The sequence below is a fragment of the Phyllostomus discolor genome, chromosome 4 (genome assembly GCF_004126475.2).
Source record: "Phyllostomus discolor isolate MPI-MPIP mPhyDis1 chromosome 4, mPhyDis1.pri.v3, whole genome shotgun sequence".
Taxonomy (NCBI): Eukaryota; Metazoa; Chordata; class Mammalia; order Chiroptera; family Phyllostomidae; genus Phyllostomus; species Phyllostomus discolor.
Window position 1 is genome coordinate 193,081,833 of NC_040906.2, and position 17,033 is coordinate 193,098,865.

A 17,033-nucleotide genomic window follows, 5' to 3' on the forward strand; every position below is an offset into this window, starting at 1 on the left:
TACATGGTGTTTCGTTTTGTCTTTTACGGTCCTAAAGGCGCAGGGAATACAACCGTCAATGGAAGGGCTGGGTGCGGGGCCTCTGTTCTCGGTAGAGGGCACTATAAAAGCCAAGTTCTTGCCAAAACAAATCACCTTTCGCACCTCCGCGCCAGAGCAGCCAGCGATTCCTTTCCCCCTCGGTGGACGTCAGAGCCGGAAAAGCCCCGCCTCCCGGGGGTGGGAAGAGCCCGCCTCCAAGAGGTTCTCGCGATCTTTGGGAAGGAGAGAGCGCTACGTAACTACCGGCCAGGACCCTTCAGCTCTTCGGCGATTGGTCCATTTCCACGGCTTGCTGCCTGACTTCCCGTCCGGCTCCCGGGCTTGCACGTGTGTTTAGGCCTGGAGACTCCGCTGTGAGCTGGCCTTTGACGGCGGGTCGGAAGTAGCGTGTCGCCACCCGCGGGACTCAGAGAGTGTAGCCGCCGCTCTTCGGTGTGAGCACCGCGCGGCTGCAACATGGTGAGCGAGCCCGGCTTCCTGGGGGGCGGAGTGCTCTGGGTGTGCAGAGTCCATGCCGGTTCCCTTAGTGTCAGTGGGGGTTGGATTAACTGAACTTTTTAATGGTCCGAGGTGCGGGGAGGCGGTTCGCGGCACAGGGCCCTGGTGTGAGTCATCCTCACGAGCTTGGTCATACTTTGTCGTTTAGATTGTGTTTTCCTGGGCCAAGAGCCTCCCTGAGAATGGACATCAGAATGGTCTCCCCTTTACCCAGCAGGGCCAGAAAAGCTGCGTGATAACACAGACGTACCACCCTGTAATTCACGGAGTCGAGGGAAGAGGGTGTGGTGTCTCTTTGCTCTGGGGACGGGAACTTGTGGGAGACTCTGAGGTTCGGCCCAAAACAGGGCTTCTTACTCAACTGGGATGATGCTTTCCCCGTTTAGAAAAGCAAGGTTGGGTCGCGAAATAAAAATGTAGAAATGGATGATGAATCTTATTAAACTTAAGCTGTGGTCGTCTCACATAATAGGTGATACATGAAGGGTGTACCCTGCTTGCAACGAACTGCCTTCCCCAGATTTTTTGTGGCAGGCTCATTGTCATTCTGCTCCCACCTGTCGGGGACATTCTCTGAGCACCCGATTTAAGTAACTCTTAAATCACTTGCACATCATCGGGTTTTGTTTTCTTTACGTGAAATCATTCCTCTTGATGACTTGCTAGAGAAGAATAGGGACTTGTCTGACTTTCCCATTGCTGGGTCGCCAGCACCCATAATAAAGTCTGCTTACGGAGTAGAGGCCAACAAATGTTTATTGGAGGAAGGTGAGTATAGATTTTATAGAACATAGTTGATGTTGCCTACCCTGGAAGTGTAAGTTTCAAAAACATGTTGATCCTTCACGTAACTTACTGAAGATGCCTATGTGGACTAGGATACAATTGACTGGTGTTTCGGTTCTGTTTTAATGGCTTGTTCTGATTCTGTCCTTCGAAGCCTCACAGGAAGAAAAAGCCTTTTATAGAAAAGAAGAAAGCTGTGTCTTTTCACCTGGTCCATCGGAGCCAACGAGATCCTTTAGCAGCGGATGAGACTGCACCCCAGAGAGTTCTGTTGCCTACACAGAAAGTAGGTGCTGATCTTTAGCCAGTAAGTTTGTGGTTGGGCTTTTGGCAATTTTTTTTTTAGCTAGCTGCTATTCTCAGATAACTGATCTTCAGGGAAACAAAATCTGTGACTTAATTTTCAGCAGATGTGCTGATGTTTCCATCGTGCATATTTATTTTGATGGAAAGGATAAAGCATCTTTATTTGAGATGTTTCCATGATCAAGTCCTGTAGAGTAATGTTAAATATTTCATAAGCTATCAGCTCTAGTACTACATGATGTTATTTAGGGCATAACCAAAATATTCAATCTCTGCTTTCCCTAAGGTGCTTTCATTTCATAACCACAAACTGCGTTTTGCTTTCTGGTCACTCATCTCATGAAATGTAAAACATTGAAACTCACAAATTAGCTTTGAAAAATACCAGGGAGCCTTCACAAGGTTGACTGGTGATTATCAGTCAGTATGTTTGTTAAGTGTGGGTATTGTGCAAGGAATTGTTGGGGAACATTGGGCCCAAAGTTTGTGATGTACATTGAGGAGTTTCTTTACATGTAAATACAAGAAATTGTACTTAATCTTTCAGGAACCCCTAGTCTTTTTTCCTGATCTTCTAAGTACATGATAAAACAAATCGCTGCATGTGTGTTTCTTGGCTTGAATTGTTGCACAGAAATGTCTAGTGAAAGGAAGAATGGTTTCATTACATTTTAATTTTATATGGCACAGTGGTTTGCAAGCTCGGGGCTTCCTGGATTTGTCAAAACGTCAGTCTCATTGCTGTCAGCCAGAATGTCTGGGTGCCGTCTGCCTCCTACTCTGAAAGCTGTGCCCTTTGGAAGGTTCCTGTGCCTTAATCGGGATGAGATACTAGCTCCATTTTGTTAATTGTCCTAGATAAATGATGAGGAGAGACGAGCAGAGCAGAGGAAGTACGGAGTGTTCTTTGATGACGACTATGACTACCTGCAGCACCTGAAGGAACCATCGGGGCCCTCGGAGCTCATTCCCGCTAGCACCATCAGCGTACTCAACAGGAGAAATGAAAACGAAGACAATTCAATAATTTCAGTAAGACTTTTCAACTATTTGTGTGCAAGAGAGAGTGGGAGGCTGGTGTGTGGGGGGAGGAAATGACACCATTTTAAAATCACTGTAATTGTTTGGGGCAAGAAACGGCATCAATCCAAAGAACACAAAGGCAGGCCTTGCCCTCACCGAAAGTGCTGGGTGTGTGTGCACACACGTACAGTACAGGAGGCCCCCTCTTCTCCGGTGGCAGTGGTTACAAGGGACGGCTTTCTACAGGGTTAGAACTTTGGATGGATGTGGGGATGTTAGGTAGCACTTTAATACTTTATCTTTCAAGTGCAAGTGAGAGCACATGTTTATAGGAAATTAGTGCTACCAACGTGAGTTCTTTTTTTCTCCAGTTTACATTAAGGGCACCCACATTGCAAGGTTTTGTTAGCTTGTTTTTATTTCATATTAGCATACGTTTCTCCATGAAACTTTTCTGTCACTTGGCATTTCCTTTATTGGGTTTACTGACAAAAATGAAGAGATTTTCAAAGGGGAGGAGGGCACCAAATTTTCCTGCTTCTCATTCTTTAATTCTGTCAGGGTCTGGGCATTTTTTTCCTCAGGGAAGATACGATCATAGCTCCTCAGTCTGTAGCTTCTTGCTTAAAGGGAGTTCAAGGGATTAGATTTCACAGGTGTCTTCCCAAAGGAAGAGGTAATAACTGCAGCTGTTCATTCACTCCCTGGGTCATAGTTCTCTTGTGAGGCTGCACACCCCACTGCCGCGTCTGTAAACCAGCTTACCTTCTCCTCCTTCCCCAAGGCTGTTTGAGAAGTAATAGGGTCCTTATCTTGGTGACTTCCTTCTATAAACCAGGAAGAAGGAGGGGGCAGCTAGTAGTGGCTCACGTTCTTTATCTAATGGAGAAAAGTTCTAATGTTCTTCTGGCTGACTGTATTGACCACTAGCTTTTATTCCCTAATTCATGTTGTTTGAAAGTAATCACTATCTGATTGGCTTTTTAATAGAATTAGGCTCTTAAATGGACCCTTCAGTGATGTTTACCAGGATAAGTGCATGTTTAAAAACAAAACTGCCATCGGTCTTTTGTCACACAATCCAAAAGCGTAGATGAGTCCCATGTGCTTTTTTAACCTTAAAGAAATTTGTAACCAGCCATTAGAATTGAATAAAGCAGAAATCTTAAAGAAGCCCTAACAGCAGAAAGTAAGGCATAGCAAAAGACCAGTACAAAAATTAGCACTGCTTGAGCAGCCCTGATTTTTACACGAGGGAAAGCGGAGGCTGCTGTGCTAGAAAGCAGCTGCATACTCAGTGTACAGGGTGGGCCAGGGTAGGTTCACAGCTGTGAGTACTGAAAACAGTTTGCTCTTAAGTATTATTTGTTCTTGTAGCATTTGACGTATTGTTTTGTATCCTCACTTATGATTTATCTTTTAGGTAGTGATGGCTGGTAATTTAACCTACTTTGCCTACCCCTGTATGTAGGGAACGCTGCAACCAACACAAAGAATTCCACTCTTCTTTTTAATCACTGTCCAAACTCTAATTGTGTAGATGATTTTTTGATTGTTTCTCAAGATTTGGAAACAATCTCTAAAGGTGAATTCACAAAAACAAGGTGATCCTTCCTTTTTTTTAACCCCTGAATTTCAAAGATTAATAATCACAAAGAATATCTTTTGAAAAGACCACATATATTTTACCACAGTTTTCAAAAATTAGTAATGTAACATACCAAAAATCATTAAATTGTGCACTCTAAATGGGTGAATTGTATGTGTATGAATTATATCTAGTAAGTCTGGTGTTTTTTTTTTTAAGATTTTATTTACTTATTTTTAGAGAGGGAAGGGAGAGAGAGAGAGAGAGAGAGAAACATCAATGTGCGGTTGCTGGGGGTCATGGCCTGCAACCCAGGCATGTACCCTGACTGGGAATCAAACCTGCGACACTTTGGTTTGCAGCCTGGGCTCAATTCACTGAGCTACACCAGCCAGGGCTGTAAGTCTGTTTTTTACCAGAGTGCTCTGCAGCAGAAGACCAGATCTGTGCTCTAAAATGAGTTTCAGAGAGAAACTCACTTTGAAAGCCGGAACAGCTCTGTGGGCATGCGCTGCTGTACGCAGCCTGCACTCGGTGCCCTGCTGGGGCTGCCAGTGCAGCGTGCTCTCAGCTTCGTGCCTGCTACTTGGCTGAGGACCGAGTAGATGGAGAGGCACACAGAGACAGATAACGTGGTGACCCTCACATTATTAACCTTTTGGTTGAAAAGATGAAATTAAAGCATAAGGACTAGTCAGAAACTGCCAGTATCACCTTCGTCATCTCCAGCTTCACCTGGCACCCTGCCCTGTGTGTCTCCGTGTTCACGTGGCCTTCTTGTAAGAACAGGGCAGTCATTGGATTTGGTCCCACCCCACTCCATTGCCGCCTCACCCTCACTAATTACATCTGCAAGGATTCTATTTTTAAGTAAGGTCACATTCCGAGCTTCTGGGCGAGCATGAATTTGGGGGTAACACATTACAGCCCTGTATAGTAGTTCAGAAGTATTGCTAAATAAACCTAACCATTTGTGTAATTTCTTTTTCCAGAGTACTGGAATTAAGTTGCCTTCATCAGTGTTTGCATCAGAGTTTGAGGAAGATGTTGGATTGTTAAATAAAGCAGCTCCTGTGTCAGGTATGTTTCATTTCTTTGCCCTTTCCAGTGGATAGAGCTGTTTTACACAGGTGGGCAAAAGTAGGTTTATAGTTGTGAGTACACAAAAACAGTTATTCTTGTATTATTATTTATCAATTATTGTATTTTTTATTTGTATTACGACTGTAAACCTACTTTTGCTGACCCCTGTATAGTAATGATACAGAGTTTTTCTGTTCCTGATAAAGTGTTGAAACAATTGAGATGTGTTTGAATTCAGATTAGAGATCATTAGAAAGGGGAGGTGCATGTGATCAGTGTTCTTTTAATTTGTTAGCTTTTAGAAGTTCTCCCAAGAGTATAGAAGTCCCATTTATCTATCTATTCCAGACACATTGAAAAATTATGTTTCTTGGTTGATTGGTTTGTAGTACTAATATTGTGCTTTAGAACACGTGCAGAAGTCCACAGACATGTTTGGTATTTTATTCTGAATTGCCTGGTTTCTTTCAATGATTAATATTTTTTATTGAGATATAATTGACATATAGTATTATATTAGTTCCAGGTTTACAACATAATAACTCACTATTTGTATATATTGTGAAATGATTACTACAGTAAGTCTAGTTAACATCACCACACAGTACAGAATTTTTTTCTTGTGATAAGAACTTTTTTTGAATTCAAATAATTTTTTATTTTTTAATTACAGTTGACATATAATAGTACATCAGTTTCAGGTATTTAACCCAGTGATTGGGCATTATATAACTTACTAAGTGATCACAATGATAAATCTAGTACCTATCTGACACCATAAATAGCTGTTACAATATTATTATATTCTCTGTGCTTTACTTGACACACCCATGACTGTTCTGTAACTACCAGTTTGTACTTCCTAATCCCTTCCCCTTTTCACTCCCTGACCGTTGCGTCTTTCACTCAGTCCCCCGGACTTGCTGTGTTGCATTAATTTATTCATTCATTCTACAGATTTCTGAGTTGCCACTATTTGACAGGGTCTTGGGTTAAAGCAATATAAAGCGTAATCCCTGACCACAAGGAGTTGGCCATCAGTTGGGAAAGATGATAGTAAATGGGAAATTACAATTATAGTACAAATGACTAAATGGTGAAACCCCAAACAAGCCTTGGGGTGCTGGGCTAGGTGTCCTCGAGGAAATCATTCTAAGTCGATTTCTTAGGTGTAAGTTCAGCAGGCAGGTAAAGAAGGGTGGGGTGGTGACGAGAGGGTATTCTGGACAGAGGAAACTGTGCAAACGCAAAGCAACATGAATATAGGTAATGCATGCATTTGGCATGGCTGGCGTGAAGGGGGAGGATTGCTGTGAAAAGAGGCTGGCAAATCACTAGCCACATTGTGAAGAGTTTTGGAAGCCATGTCGGTTTACAGGTTTGAACCTGAAACTTTCTCTTCAACTCGGTAGTATTTATAGAAGAACATAGTTGAAGAAACAGGTTGTGATTTACTGAAATCTCAGTCTCAAAAGACAGAGTTTAATAAGCTACAAATTATTGAGTGACTTCTAACTGGTGAGAGTTATTTCTAACAGGTGAATTTAAAGTCCAGTTTCTTCCTGCAGGTCAAAGCTTTGAATTTTGTGTATTGGCTGTTTAACATTGTATATCTGTAATGGAAGGGTTTTTTCCCCCTTTTTTTATTTTCTGGTAATCATGCATCTCTATTTCCCTCTCCAGACTGAATTTCTTAAGAGTTCACCTTTGTTTTGTGCTTTGGCATATGATAGGTTCTCACATTGTGTTAAGTTAAAGGAATGATGATATTTTGGGAATTACTACTCAGTTTTTGTTTTTTGCGTAGGACCTCGGCTGGATTTTGATCCTGACATTGTTGCAGCTCTTGATGATGACTTTGACTTTGATAATCCGGATAATCTGCTTGAAGATGATTTTATTCTTCAGGCTAATAAGCCAAGAAAAGAGGAAGCGGGAATGGATATACAGTACGTGTGGTTTATTTCAAAGCAGGGATAACCCGATTGCCGCTGCCTTAATAGGATAGTAACCATAGAATGTTACAGCGGAAAAAGACCTTCCAAGACTGGAGTCTGAAAATTCCGTATTTCAGAGCAGACAGTGTGAGACTGGCATTCTTTACAAACCATCAGTAGGTGGGGCTAAAGCCCAGGATGCCTGGCTGCTGGCTGCTGGCTCATTACTTTTCCCGTCGTGCCAGACTGGTCAGGCAGCACAGCTGTTCTGCCTAAACAAGAGTCCTCCCTGAAACATCCTCAAATTTTCTTCGTGTAAAGTCATTTGGGTCTGTTCTTTTTCAAGTTGTTTTGGCAGTTAATTGATGATCTGACTTTAGGAAATCGGAGGCCGAAGATGGCAGTGAGTGGGAAGATGCTGATGACGGGAAGGAGGGAGGCAGCGACGACGACGACCGTGACTGTGACTCAATGGGCTCGTTATCGGACGAGGCTGTGTCCGCCCCAGGGGGACCTCCTGGGGCCCTAGAAGGTCACTTGTTCTGGGAAGAGGAGACGAAAAGCCGCTTTACCGACTATTCTATGACGTCCTCGGTCATGAGGAGAAATGAGCAGCTGACCCTCCACGATGAAAGGTTTGAGAAGGTGAGGGCCCCGGCTAAGGGCCTCTTAATGCTTTCAGTACGTGATACTGGAACCCAGAGCTAGAACTTGCAGCTTTAGAAGCAGCCTGTAACTTTTATTAAAACAGACCACCTTTAATTTTGGGAAGAATGCATATAGGTCAAAAGAGGGTCTATTAAAACCCCTGGCTTTCCTCTTCGAATGCTGACATTTTGATTTCAAACCTCTTCAGTCACAATCCCCCAGATTATGCTACTTCCTCAAGCATTAGCCTGAGCATAAACAAAATTCCATCTCTTTCCGTTTTGTGTGTGTGTGTGTTTGCTCACCAATATATCCCGAGGCCTCAAGTATTATCTGGCATGTGGTAGGAGTTTAACCTTTGAACTGCTCAGTACATGATTGATGGAGGAATGAATAAATGGCTTCCTAAGATAAAGATTCTAACTTCGCTGCCTTTCACTGAGTACCAGCTTCCATTGCTGCTGCTCAATGAAATAGGCAGACTCACTGTAATAACCTCACTTCGGGGGTTACATCACCCCTGCTTATTATTACTCTTTCACAAAGCCTGACAATGTGAACAGTGTTTGAAATAAACATCATCTAAACAAAAAAAAAAACGTGAAATGTATACATTAGTTTGCATAGTTAATGAATTTGAAAGCATCTGTGAAGTGTTCTTAGGTAAAGATTTCTGCCTGGTGTTTTGCTCTCCAGGCCAAATGGAGTACTTACTGCCTTCACGGTCACGTTCCAGGCCAGCCCCCTGTCTGCAGTCTTACAGAGCTGGGCGGAACGTCCCCCACACCATGCTGTTGTGGTGCCGAGTCCCTTGTAATGCTTTAGCGGCGGTAGTGACCTCATGGGAGGACTAAAGTTAATGTAAAAAAAAATAACATTTAATGCTGTATTCTTAATACATTCATTTTCTTGGTATCTTTTCTCCTTATATTCAAGTTTTACGAGCAATATGACGACGATGAAATTGGAGCTCTGGACAACGCCGACCTGGAAGGTTCCATTCAAGTTGACAGCAGTCGCTTAGAGGAAGTTTTGAACGACTACTATAAAGAGAAGGCAGAGAAGTATGGTGGCTTGTCCTGGCTTACCTGCGTTTTTTCATGTTCAAATATAGTAATTGTACTCGTGAATCGAAAATCACCCAGTCAGAAGCCATCTTAAGACGATGGAACATTTTCCATAGCCTTTGGCTCACATTTTGATACTAAGAGTTCTAAAGGCGAGCATAACAGTGGGCGGGAACACACAGAGAACCACTGTCTCCATACCTTGTCCTGAGAGGAAAGGTGGAATAACTGAGGGTTAGAATGGGAAGTCCAAGGTCACATTCCACTTGAGAATGAGATGATGCTTCTAGCCTCTTTGGCGGAAGAATTCTTTGACTTCTAAGATCAAGGGTACATACTCTTAATCTTCCTGATATGCCAGGAGTTCTGAGAAGTACATATTTAAGGCTCATAGAAAGATAAGAGTTTGTCTATCCAGCTGGATTAGTAGAAATTTCTAGCCAAGTATTTGGTGAATCAGCGTCCACATTAGGTGATTTCTCTGAGACGCTAATGAGGTGTTTACATCTGCTAGAAAGGTCTGAGGTTCTGTGATCACTGTCATATGCTGACCCTACAGCAGGATAAGAGCTACATACTTGGAGTGAATTATCTGAGTACTTTGAAGAGACAGATGGGCTAATGCTTTTCACAGCTTTAAAAAAGATTATGTTTTAGGAAAGCAGCTATTTTGTTTAATGCGTTATATCCTTGCAAAGATGCAGATAGATTTTTCCTTCCTGTCAGCAGACTGCGTGTCCAGAACGTACTGGAAGGGAGAGGCGGGGCTAGATAAAGCTAATTTTGACAGGAAATGACAAACAGGACACTTGAGTGTGTGGATTTTTTAGAATGCTTTGTTTCCGTAGTTTGTGAAGTGCAGGTTGAGGAACACGCAGCATGGTAACGGGCGGTTGTGCTTTGTTCCCCTCTTGTCTGCACCCTTGAAAACGTCGCCGGAAGCTGTGTGAGGCTGAGCACGCTCGAGCCCTTCGAGGACCAGGACCTCCCCTCGAATGAACTGGATGGGTCTGAGGAGGAGGAGGTTGTCACTGTAGTTCTTGAAGAAGGCAAAGAGAAGTGGGATTGTGAATCCATTTGTAGTAAGTATCTTAAAGTATTAACAAGTACGTCAACTTCTTGAAAGGACATATGTTTTCTGAAAATTTGAAAAAAAATATTTCTAAATTATAAATAATATAAAACCATTTGTAACAGAGACTTTAGTGTTAATTTGAACTGCAAAAGCACCGAAGCTGCCCTGGCTGCTGTGGCTCAGTAGAGTGAGTGCCGACCTGTGAACCAAGGGTCGCTGGTTCGATTCCCAGTCAGGGCACAGGCCTGGGTGGCAGGCCACATCGGGAGGTGCACAAAAGGCAACTATGCATTGCTGTTTCTCTCCCTCTCTTTCTCTCTCCTTTCCCCTCTCTCTGAAAATAAATAAAATCTTAAAAAAAAAAACACTAAAGCTGGGAATGTAGTAGGAACCCTTTTGCTGAACTGAAAGTGTACTCACCTGATACATGATTTTTTTTTTTTTAGGTACATACTCAAATTTGTATAACCATCCACAACTTATCAAGTATGAACCGAAGGTAAGTTCTCACGTCCTGAGCTATTTGGAGCCTGCAGTGCAGGCAAGGAAGTGTACAGATTATTTTCTCGTAAGTGGCTTTATCCCTAGTGACTACCAATGCCGCTAGGAAACGCAACAATAAAGTGTCATAAGTGAGCTGTTTTTTAATAGGAATGAGGAATAACCCTAATGCCATTTCGTCTTTATTTCAGCCCAAACAAATCCACATATCTTCTAAAACAGGAATACCTCTCAACGTCCTACCTAAGAAAGGATTCACAGCAAAGCAAGTAGAACGAATGCAGATGATTAACGACAGTGATCTGCCCAAGGTGTCAACCCAGCCACGCTCTAGAAACGAAAGCAAAGAAGATAGAAGAGCAAGAAAGCAAGCGATAAAAGAAGAGCGCAAGGTAAAGAAAGTACTTCTCTCAGATGTGAGATTTACAAAGAGCTGGTGGCAGGGAGGTCATGGGAATTTTATTTTAAAAAATTAGCCTGCATCGGTTTGAAGATTTGAATAACAGGAACATATTCTTGTACAGGAACGGAGAGTAGAGAAGAAAGCTAACAAACTAGCCTTCAAGCTGGAGAAAAGAAGGCAGGAAAAGGAGCTGCTGAACCTGCAGAAGAACGTTGGGGGCCTGAAGCTCTGACAGTGGCACTTCCAGGGTCGGCGCATTCCCCCGCCGGCTCCTCGTCACGTTCAAGGGTGACCGAGGATCTTCAGAGACAAAACTGGCCTGCCGTTTTTACTGGCACACACTGAAAAGAAAACAGTACAGTATTTGTATTTATATAGGCAAGTTTGTAAATATTGTAATATTTTGAAATTTAATATGATAAGCTTAGATTTGCTCTGGAATAAATGACTTTATGAATGCGAAACGTGTGGATAAATTAACTAAACATGTCTTCATAATGTAAGTGGAATTGTTATGTTCTTTATTTATATGGTTGTCCCCGTTGCGTTTTGCAGATGTTGTCAACTGTTTCTTTGAAATCACTCCTTTTCAGTAGTTAAGTGGTTTAATTTGCAGTACATAGAAAAGTGGCCCATTTAAACTAATTTTGAAATGCTGATTGTGAAGAGCTTTTCTGAGAAGTTTCCACTGGTAGGAAGCTGGTGCAAAGGTTATTTCAAAAGGATGGTAAAACTTAATAGTCCTTGTTAGGACCTAATTGCTGGATGACTTGCTTTTGGAATTTAGGGACAGCGAAGTCAGGAAACAAAAGAAATAATCAAAAAATTTCCTTGGCTTCAGTAAGTACCTGGCTCATAATCAGAAGTATTTCCTTCAGTTTAAGCTAGAAAGTTTGTCTTTTAAACATTATTTAATGCTTGGAACCATTTATACTTGGATAAAATACATCTTTGAAAACTCCCAGCTTTTTTGATGAGTTGGGTTTTTCTTTTTTTTCTTAACACATGTTCAAGGCTAAGGCAATGACACCATCACAATTGTTAATTATTTGGTAAACTGTGACTTCCTTGAAATAGACAAGTTGTTAGTGACCCTCGTTCATGTGTCCATGACTAATATGTTATCTGGACTATCCTGGAAGAGAAACCTGTGAACACTGTCGGTCTGAGTGGGGAACAGAATGGCCAGGCCAGAACCATTTTTATCAGGTGAGCTGTCTCCATCTGTGATTCATGCGATTATGGCTTTCCCGAAGTTGGTGTTATCTTGTTCTCTGTGTTACCAATTTTAAGTCTGAGTAATTACTGTAGGAGTTTTAAAAGTTGTGAAAAGCAGTAGCATCATGTGCTCTACCAACATTGATACAAAAAACTTGGCTGAGGAGCTAGTCATCACAAATGCTTCAGGTACACACTCTGCAGCATTGTTGAATGCTGGGGAGCGTGTATTTAAATGCTAACCTGCTGAAGCAAAGGGCCAGGCGATGGTTGATGATAGTATTGGGAATGTATTGAATCCTGAAAGAACGGACTATTATTTCGGTAGTTATCTCAACTGAAGGTTCTCAAAACCAGCAAGAGTCTTATAGACGTGGAATGTTACTTGGAGTTGGTGCTATTCAGTTTCATCTCAGGAGCTTGTATAGTTTCACTGCATCTTACCCAAAGGGTTTTAATCAGCACAGCACATTTTTTGCAGTTAAGAGAATGTGACTATAAGCCACGAGTCTTGGTGAAACATACTGTGGTTTAGGTTAATTATCCTCCAGATTTAAAGATCTTAACTTTATTCCAGGGAACAAATTCTTACACAATATTGTGATTTATTTCACAACATTCTGGAATATTTATGATTTGAGTCATCTGCAAACAGTGATTGGGAACTTAACATAAGCTCTATACTAAACGTTGGCAGTCTAAAGTGATAAAGGGGGATTTGCCTTCAAGGACTGCCTCATCTGAGGAGGCAGGGTGTGTGCAGCAAAATGCAGCCGCCAGCGCCAAGTCACGGACACAGTAATCACTCAGAACGAGAATCTGGGCGCTCGCTGTTCCCCCCGGAGTGCTCTTACTGCAATAAACCCCTCACGGATGTGCTCAGTTTCCACTTGCCCATAAGCTTCTCCCTGACCCTGTGTTTAAAATACAGTACACACATCCCTGCCTGTGTTCTTCATGCTCCTGCCTGCTGTACGTTCTTTGTAGCACCTATTGTCACCTGAGAGAGTGTTCTTTCTCGCCAAAACTGAGGGCAGGGAACTTGTGGTCACCACTTCGTCTCCGGCTCCGGTACCTGGCTTTTGGTAAATGATCATTAAGTAGTATGTGCATGAATGGGTAGTTGGGAAAGACTTTGCTGAAAAAAAATGGCTTCAACTTAGGGGGAACAATGGGAAATAGTCTTGATATTAGCAAGGAGAAAGGCCTAAGTCATCCCAGGTAGGAGGCAAAGTGAATTTTCTTGTTTTATCTTAAGGACTGTCCATGAGTGGTATAAAATCACTTTTTCATATATTTTAGAACTATTTTACAAATCAAAGTAAGTATCCAAAACAAATTACCATTTCTGTACATGACCTAGGATGCATTGTATCCACACCTCCATTGTGATGTCATCAAATCACCGGTGGAGGACAGGACTCTTACCTAGCATCTGTAACTCTCCATTGTGATGTCATCAAATCACCTCCGGTGGAGGACAGGACTCTTACCTAGCATCTGTAACTCTCCATTGTGATGTCATCAAATCACCTCCGGTGGAGGACAGGACTCTTACCTAACATCTGTAACTCTCCTGTTACATTACCCATGCTTCAGTACTTTTATTGCTTCTTCTGTATGTTGACATTACTATGTTTTGTCCAGCTCGTTTGTTCCCATTAACACAGGAGAAGATAAAAACTCTAATGGCGAGGCATCATGCTGTAATTGTGAAACTCACAGGAGAATTTATAATGAACACCTACTATTCAAGTTAAGAAATATAACTTGCAAGTCCCACGCGGGTCCATCCTCAAATTCATTCCACTCTCCCCTTTTGTACTATATAGACTACATCACCTCTACGATATCCCTAAACACAGTCTGGTTTAGTTTTGAACAACTAAGGGTAAACTTAGCCCTATGAAGGCAATACTTGCTACCACTGATGAGGGCATCTTTGAAAAGATGGGCATCCTTGAAAAGATGGGCTTAATAGTCTGAGTCCAATTGCAGCTTCCAGAGTTTCCAAGAGCCCCATGTGGAGATGTCAGCGAGCAGGGTGATAAAGTGCATCCTAAGGAAAACAAGTCACCACAGTTGGGGCGGAGAGCAGGCATTTCACTGGGACTTGCTCAAACAGGTCCAGCATAGGACAGTGGGAGCCAGATAGACGAGGACCCGACTGCTCTCCGATTACAAAGGCAGCGAATACCTTGGCCGTGACAGTCTCCATCACGGGTGTCTTTAGTCCTACACCTCCACCCTGGACTGGCAGCTCCCTGGTTACGGTGTCTGGCTGTTATCCTGGGGAGCTCCCTTCTCCCTCCTGTCTTGAGTTGCCTATTTGCTCACCTTGGGAAGCACATCCTCTAGTAATTCTTGAGGTAGGTCACATGGGATGTATAACTTTTTGAAACCTTGGCATGTCTGGAAATTATTCTGCCTCCATACTTGATGGATGGTGTGGCTGGGTATAACATTCTGGGTTGTAGATTATCTTCCCTCAGGAGTTTAAAGGATTTGTCCCATTTCCAGGTGCACTGTTTGGAACCTGAAGCCATTCTGATCCCTGATGCTTTGTATGTTACTTTTCTTCCCTCTGAGCTGGTAGAATGTCTAGTCTCTAGTGTTCTAAGATGTAAATTATGACGATGTTTATTGATCTATTTTCATTCTTTCAACCAGGGGGCTCATGTCCTCTCACTTCTAGAAATGGTTAAAAATTACTTTATTTCCTTCCTTGTGTTTTCTCATTGTCTCTCTTGAATCCCTGTTATTTGGAGTAGAACCTTCTGGACAGGTACTCGAACTTGCTTATGTTTCTCTCCCATTTCTGGGGCATTTTACTTTCCTTTCTGGGAGAGATCCCTAATTTTATCTCCCAACCTTCTATTGAGGTTTTAATGTCTCCTATAAGTCTTTAACTTCCAAGAGGTTTAATTTTCCTTTAAATTGCTTTTTGTTTGTTTTTTTTTAGGGGGGTGGGGGGCTTATGTGCTAGGGACTTTCCTCAGATCTTTGGAGATTCACTTCTGTTCATGATTAAGATTGGGAGGAAGAGAACGCTGGGAACTCGAAATGGATGAGTAGCGTTTGATGATTTTGAGCTTTATCAGCGGTCCTCACGGAATAGTTACATGCTCCCGGAGACTTGATTCAGCCTTGGGAGTGAGGGACTGGTCGGCAGGGTCCTGGGAGTCGAGCAGAGGCAGGGAGGTGTGCGGTGTTCTCTGCTGTCAGCATCACTGTTCGTGAGATCAGTCACTAGGTTGTGTGCACACATGTATGTGTGTGTATGCACATACCACTACACATACAGTTAATCCTCCTTAATCACGGAGCCCCTATTTGCAAATACGCTGACGGTGCTTTCTTGGTCATTCACAGACACGCAGTTAAAAGCTGATTGTCCTGACGTGCGCGTTCCCAGCTAAGGCAGAACAAGGTGAGGCTCTGCCTTCTAGTTTCAGCTCACACTGTAACCAAGTGTCCTTTTCACAGTCTCCCGGGAAGCACATTTTTCTTGTGTTTGCACTTTTCTCTTGGTGACTTCGCTGTTTAAAAGGGCCCCGAAGCACCGCGTTGGAGTTACCTAGTGTTTCCCAGCCCAGGAAGGCGGTGCTGTGCCTTGCGGAGGAAACAGGTCTGTTAGATGAGCTTCATTCAGGCCCCGGTTACAATGTTGGCCATGAGTTCAGTGTTACTGAATCAACAATTTTACTTAAATACCGTGTATTTAAACAGCAACACATAAAACGAAGTATGTATGGATAGATCGGTAACAATTGGTGGCCAGAGGCTCACAGGAACCTAATCCTGTGTTTTCCTTCGGGGTCTTTAGTCCAGTGTCTTCTCTCTCAGTGCAGCCAGAGACTTTCTGGACCGTAACCAGCAGAGATGCTGAGAATCAGCCACAGGTGTGTACATACCTACAACGCCCTCCCCACACCCCCAGCTGGGCCTCAAGTTCAGTGCTGCACAGGCCTCCTATTAGCCCGCTCCTGGAGAGTGGACTTATGCTGGGGCTGGGGAGGGCCAGCAGCCAGCAGGCGTGCCCTGAGTGAGGCCATCTGGGAACCTTCTTTTGAGGAGATTGCACCCCGCTCCTCCGTGTGTTAGCAGTCTCGTCTCCCCCCTCACTGACCCGGTCTCAGTTCCACAGGCACGTGCTGTGCCAGGGGCCTGTGCCTTTGCAGGGCTCTGCAGTTCGAACCTGGGCGGTTCCCAGTTCTTCCTCCTGTCTGCCGGGGAAGTGGATTTTGACGTACCTTTAAATCCTCCACGTTGGTTACCATGTCCATCAGCTTTCCAGATTCCAACTTTTTTTTATTGTTGTCTTTCGTCCCTGTCCTTATGTTTCTCTATGTCCTTCTGTCTGTTTACTTTAGTATTCTGGGGCTGTGGGAGCGAGCAAATATTGATGGGGTGTTCACCATGCTAACTCGTTTCTTTCTGTGTGTCATAACTCATGTTCCTGAGATAAGTTAATAAGTTGAGATCAGTACACCACCCTCTTTGCCATATGGCCTTGGAAGATGTCGAAATTGCAAATGTTTGCATGTTCTGGATTGTAAAGGATTTAAGAGTTCTTTGACTTGCTAACAAGGGGATGAGACTGCATCTTCCTTTTTCCTTCTCTCCCATGCCTTTATAAGGAAATGTGAATTAGTAGGTGTTTTCACAAAGCCTTCTTCCAGCTCAGAAAGAGAATGTCTTGTCAGAAGTAGAATTTTTTTCCAATTTCATTACAGCCATAATCCTCTCCAAGCTTTTTATAAAAAAATTTTGAACCGAGATCCCAAAAGCTTATTTTTCACTGTTAGCATGCTAAACAAAACTGTTGATCACTTCCAGATCACTTTCTTTTCCTCAT

General features: G+C 42.9%; 2 protein-coding genes across 2 annotated transcripts in view; both read left to right on the forward strand.

Annotated features, from left to right (window-relative positions):
* Positions 1–321: 321 nt before the first annotated feature.
* Positions 322–11,674, forward strand: LTV1 (LTV1 ribosome biogenesis factor). The gene is made up of 11 exons (XM_028509502.2): positions 322–501; positions 1,481–1,612; positions 2,491–2,664; positions 5,236–5,323; positions 7,134–7,275; positions 7,644–7,908; positions 8,848–8,975; positions 9,921–10,060; positions 10,500–10,552; positions 10,746–10,946; positions 11,079–11,674. The coding sequence occupies exons 1-11, from the start codon at positions 499–501 to the stop codon at positions 11,187–11,189; spliced, it is 1,437 nt and encodes a 478-aa protein (XP_028365303.1). The 5' UTR covers positions 322–498; the 3' UTR covers positions 11,190–11,674.
* Positions 11,675–13,346: 1,672 nt separating this feature from the next.
* ZC2HC1B (zinc finger C2HC-type containing 1B) overlaps positions 13,347–17,033 on the forward strand; it is a 33,514-nt gene continuing 29,827 nt past the window's right edge. The window contains exon 1 of the mRNA XM_036022606.1: positions 13,347–13,396. Within this exon, the coding sequence (XP_035878499.1) occupies positions 13,347–13,396 (50 nt within the window). The remainder of the gene's footprint in view (positions 13,397–17,033) is intronic.

Bases quoted from the DNA above. Each gene is read 5' to 3' on its own strand.
- LTV1 (XM_028509502.2), top strand. The intron at 7,909-8,847 runs GTGAGGGCCCCG...CTTATATTCAAG, and splicing joins ACGATGAAAGGTTTGAGAAG to TTTTACGAGCAATATGACGA. The intron at 10,947-11,078 runs GTAAAGAAAGTA...ATTCTTGTACAG, and splicing joins CGATAAAAGAAGAGCGCAAG to GAACGGAGAGTAGAGAAGAA.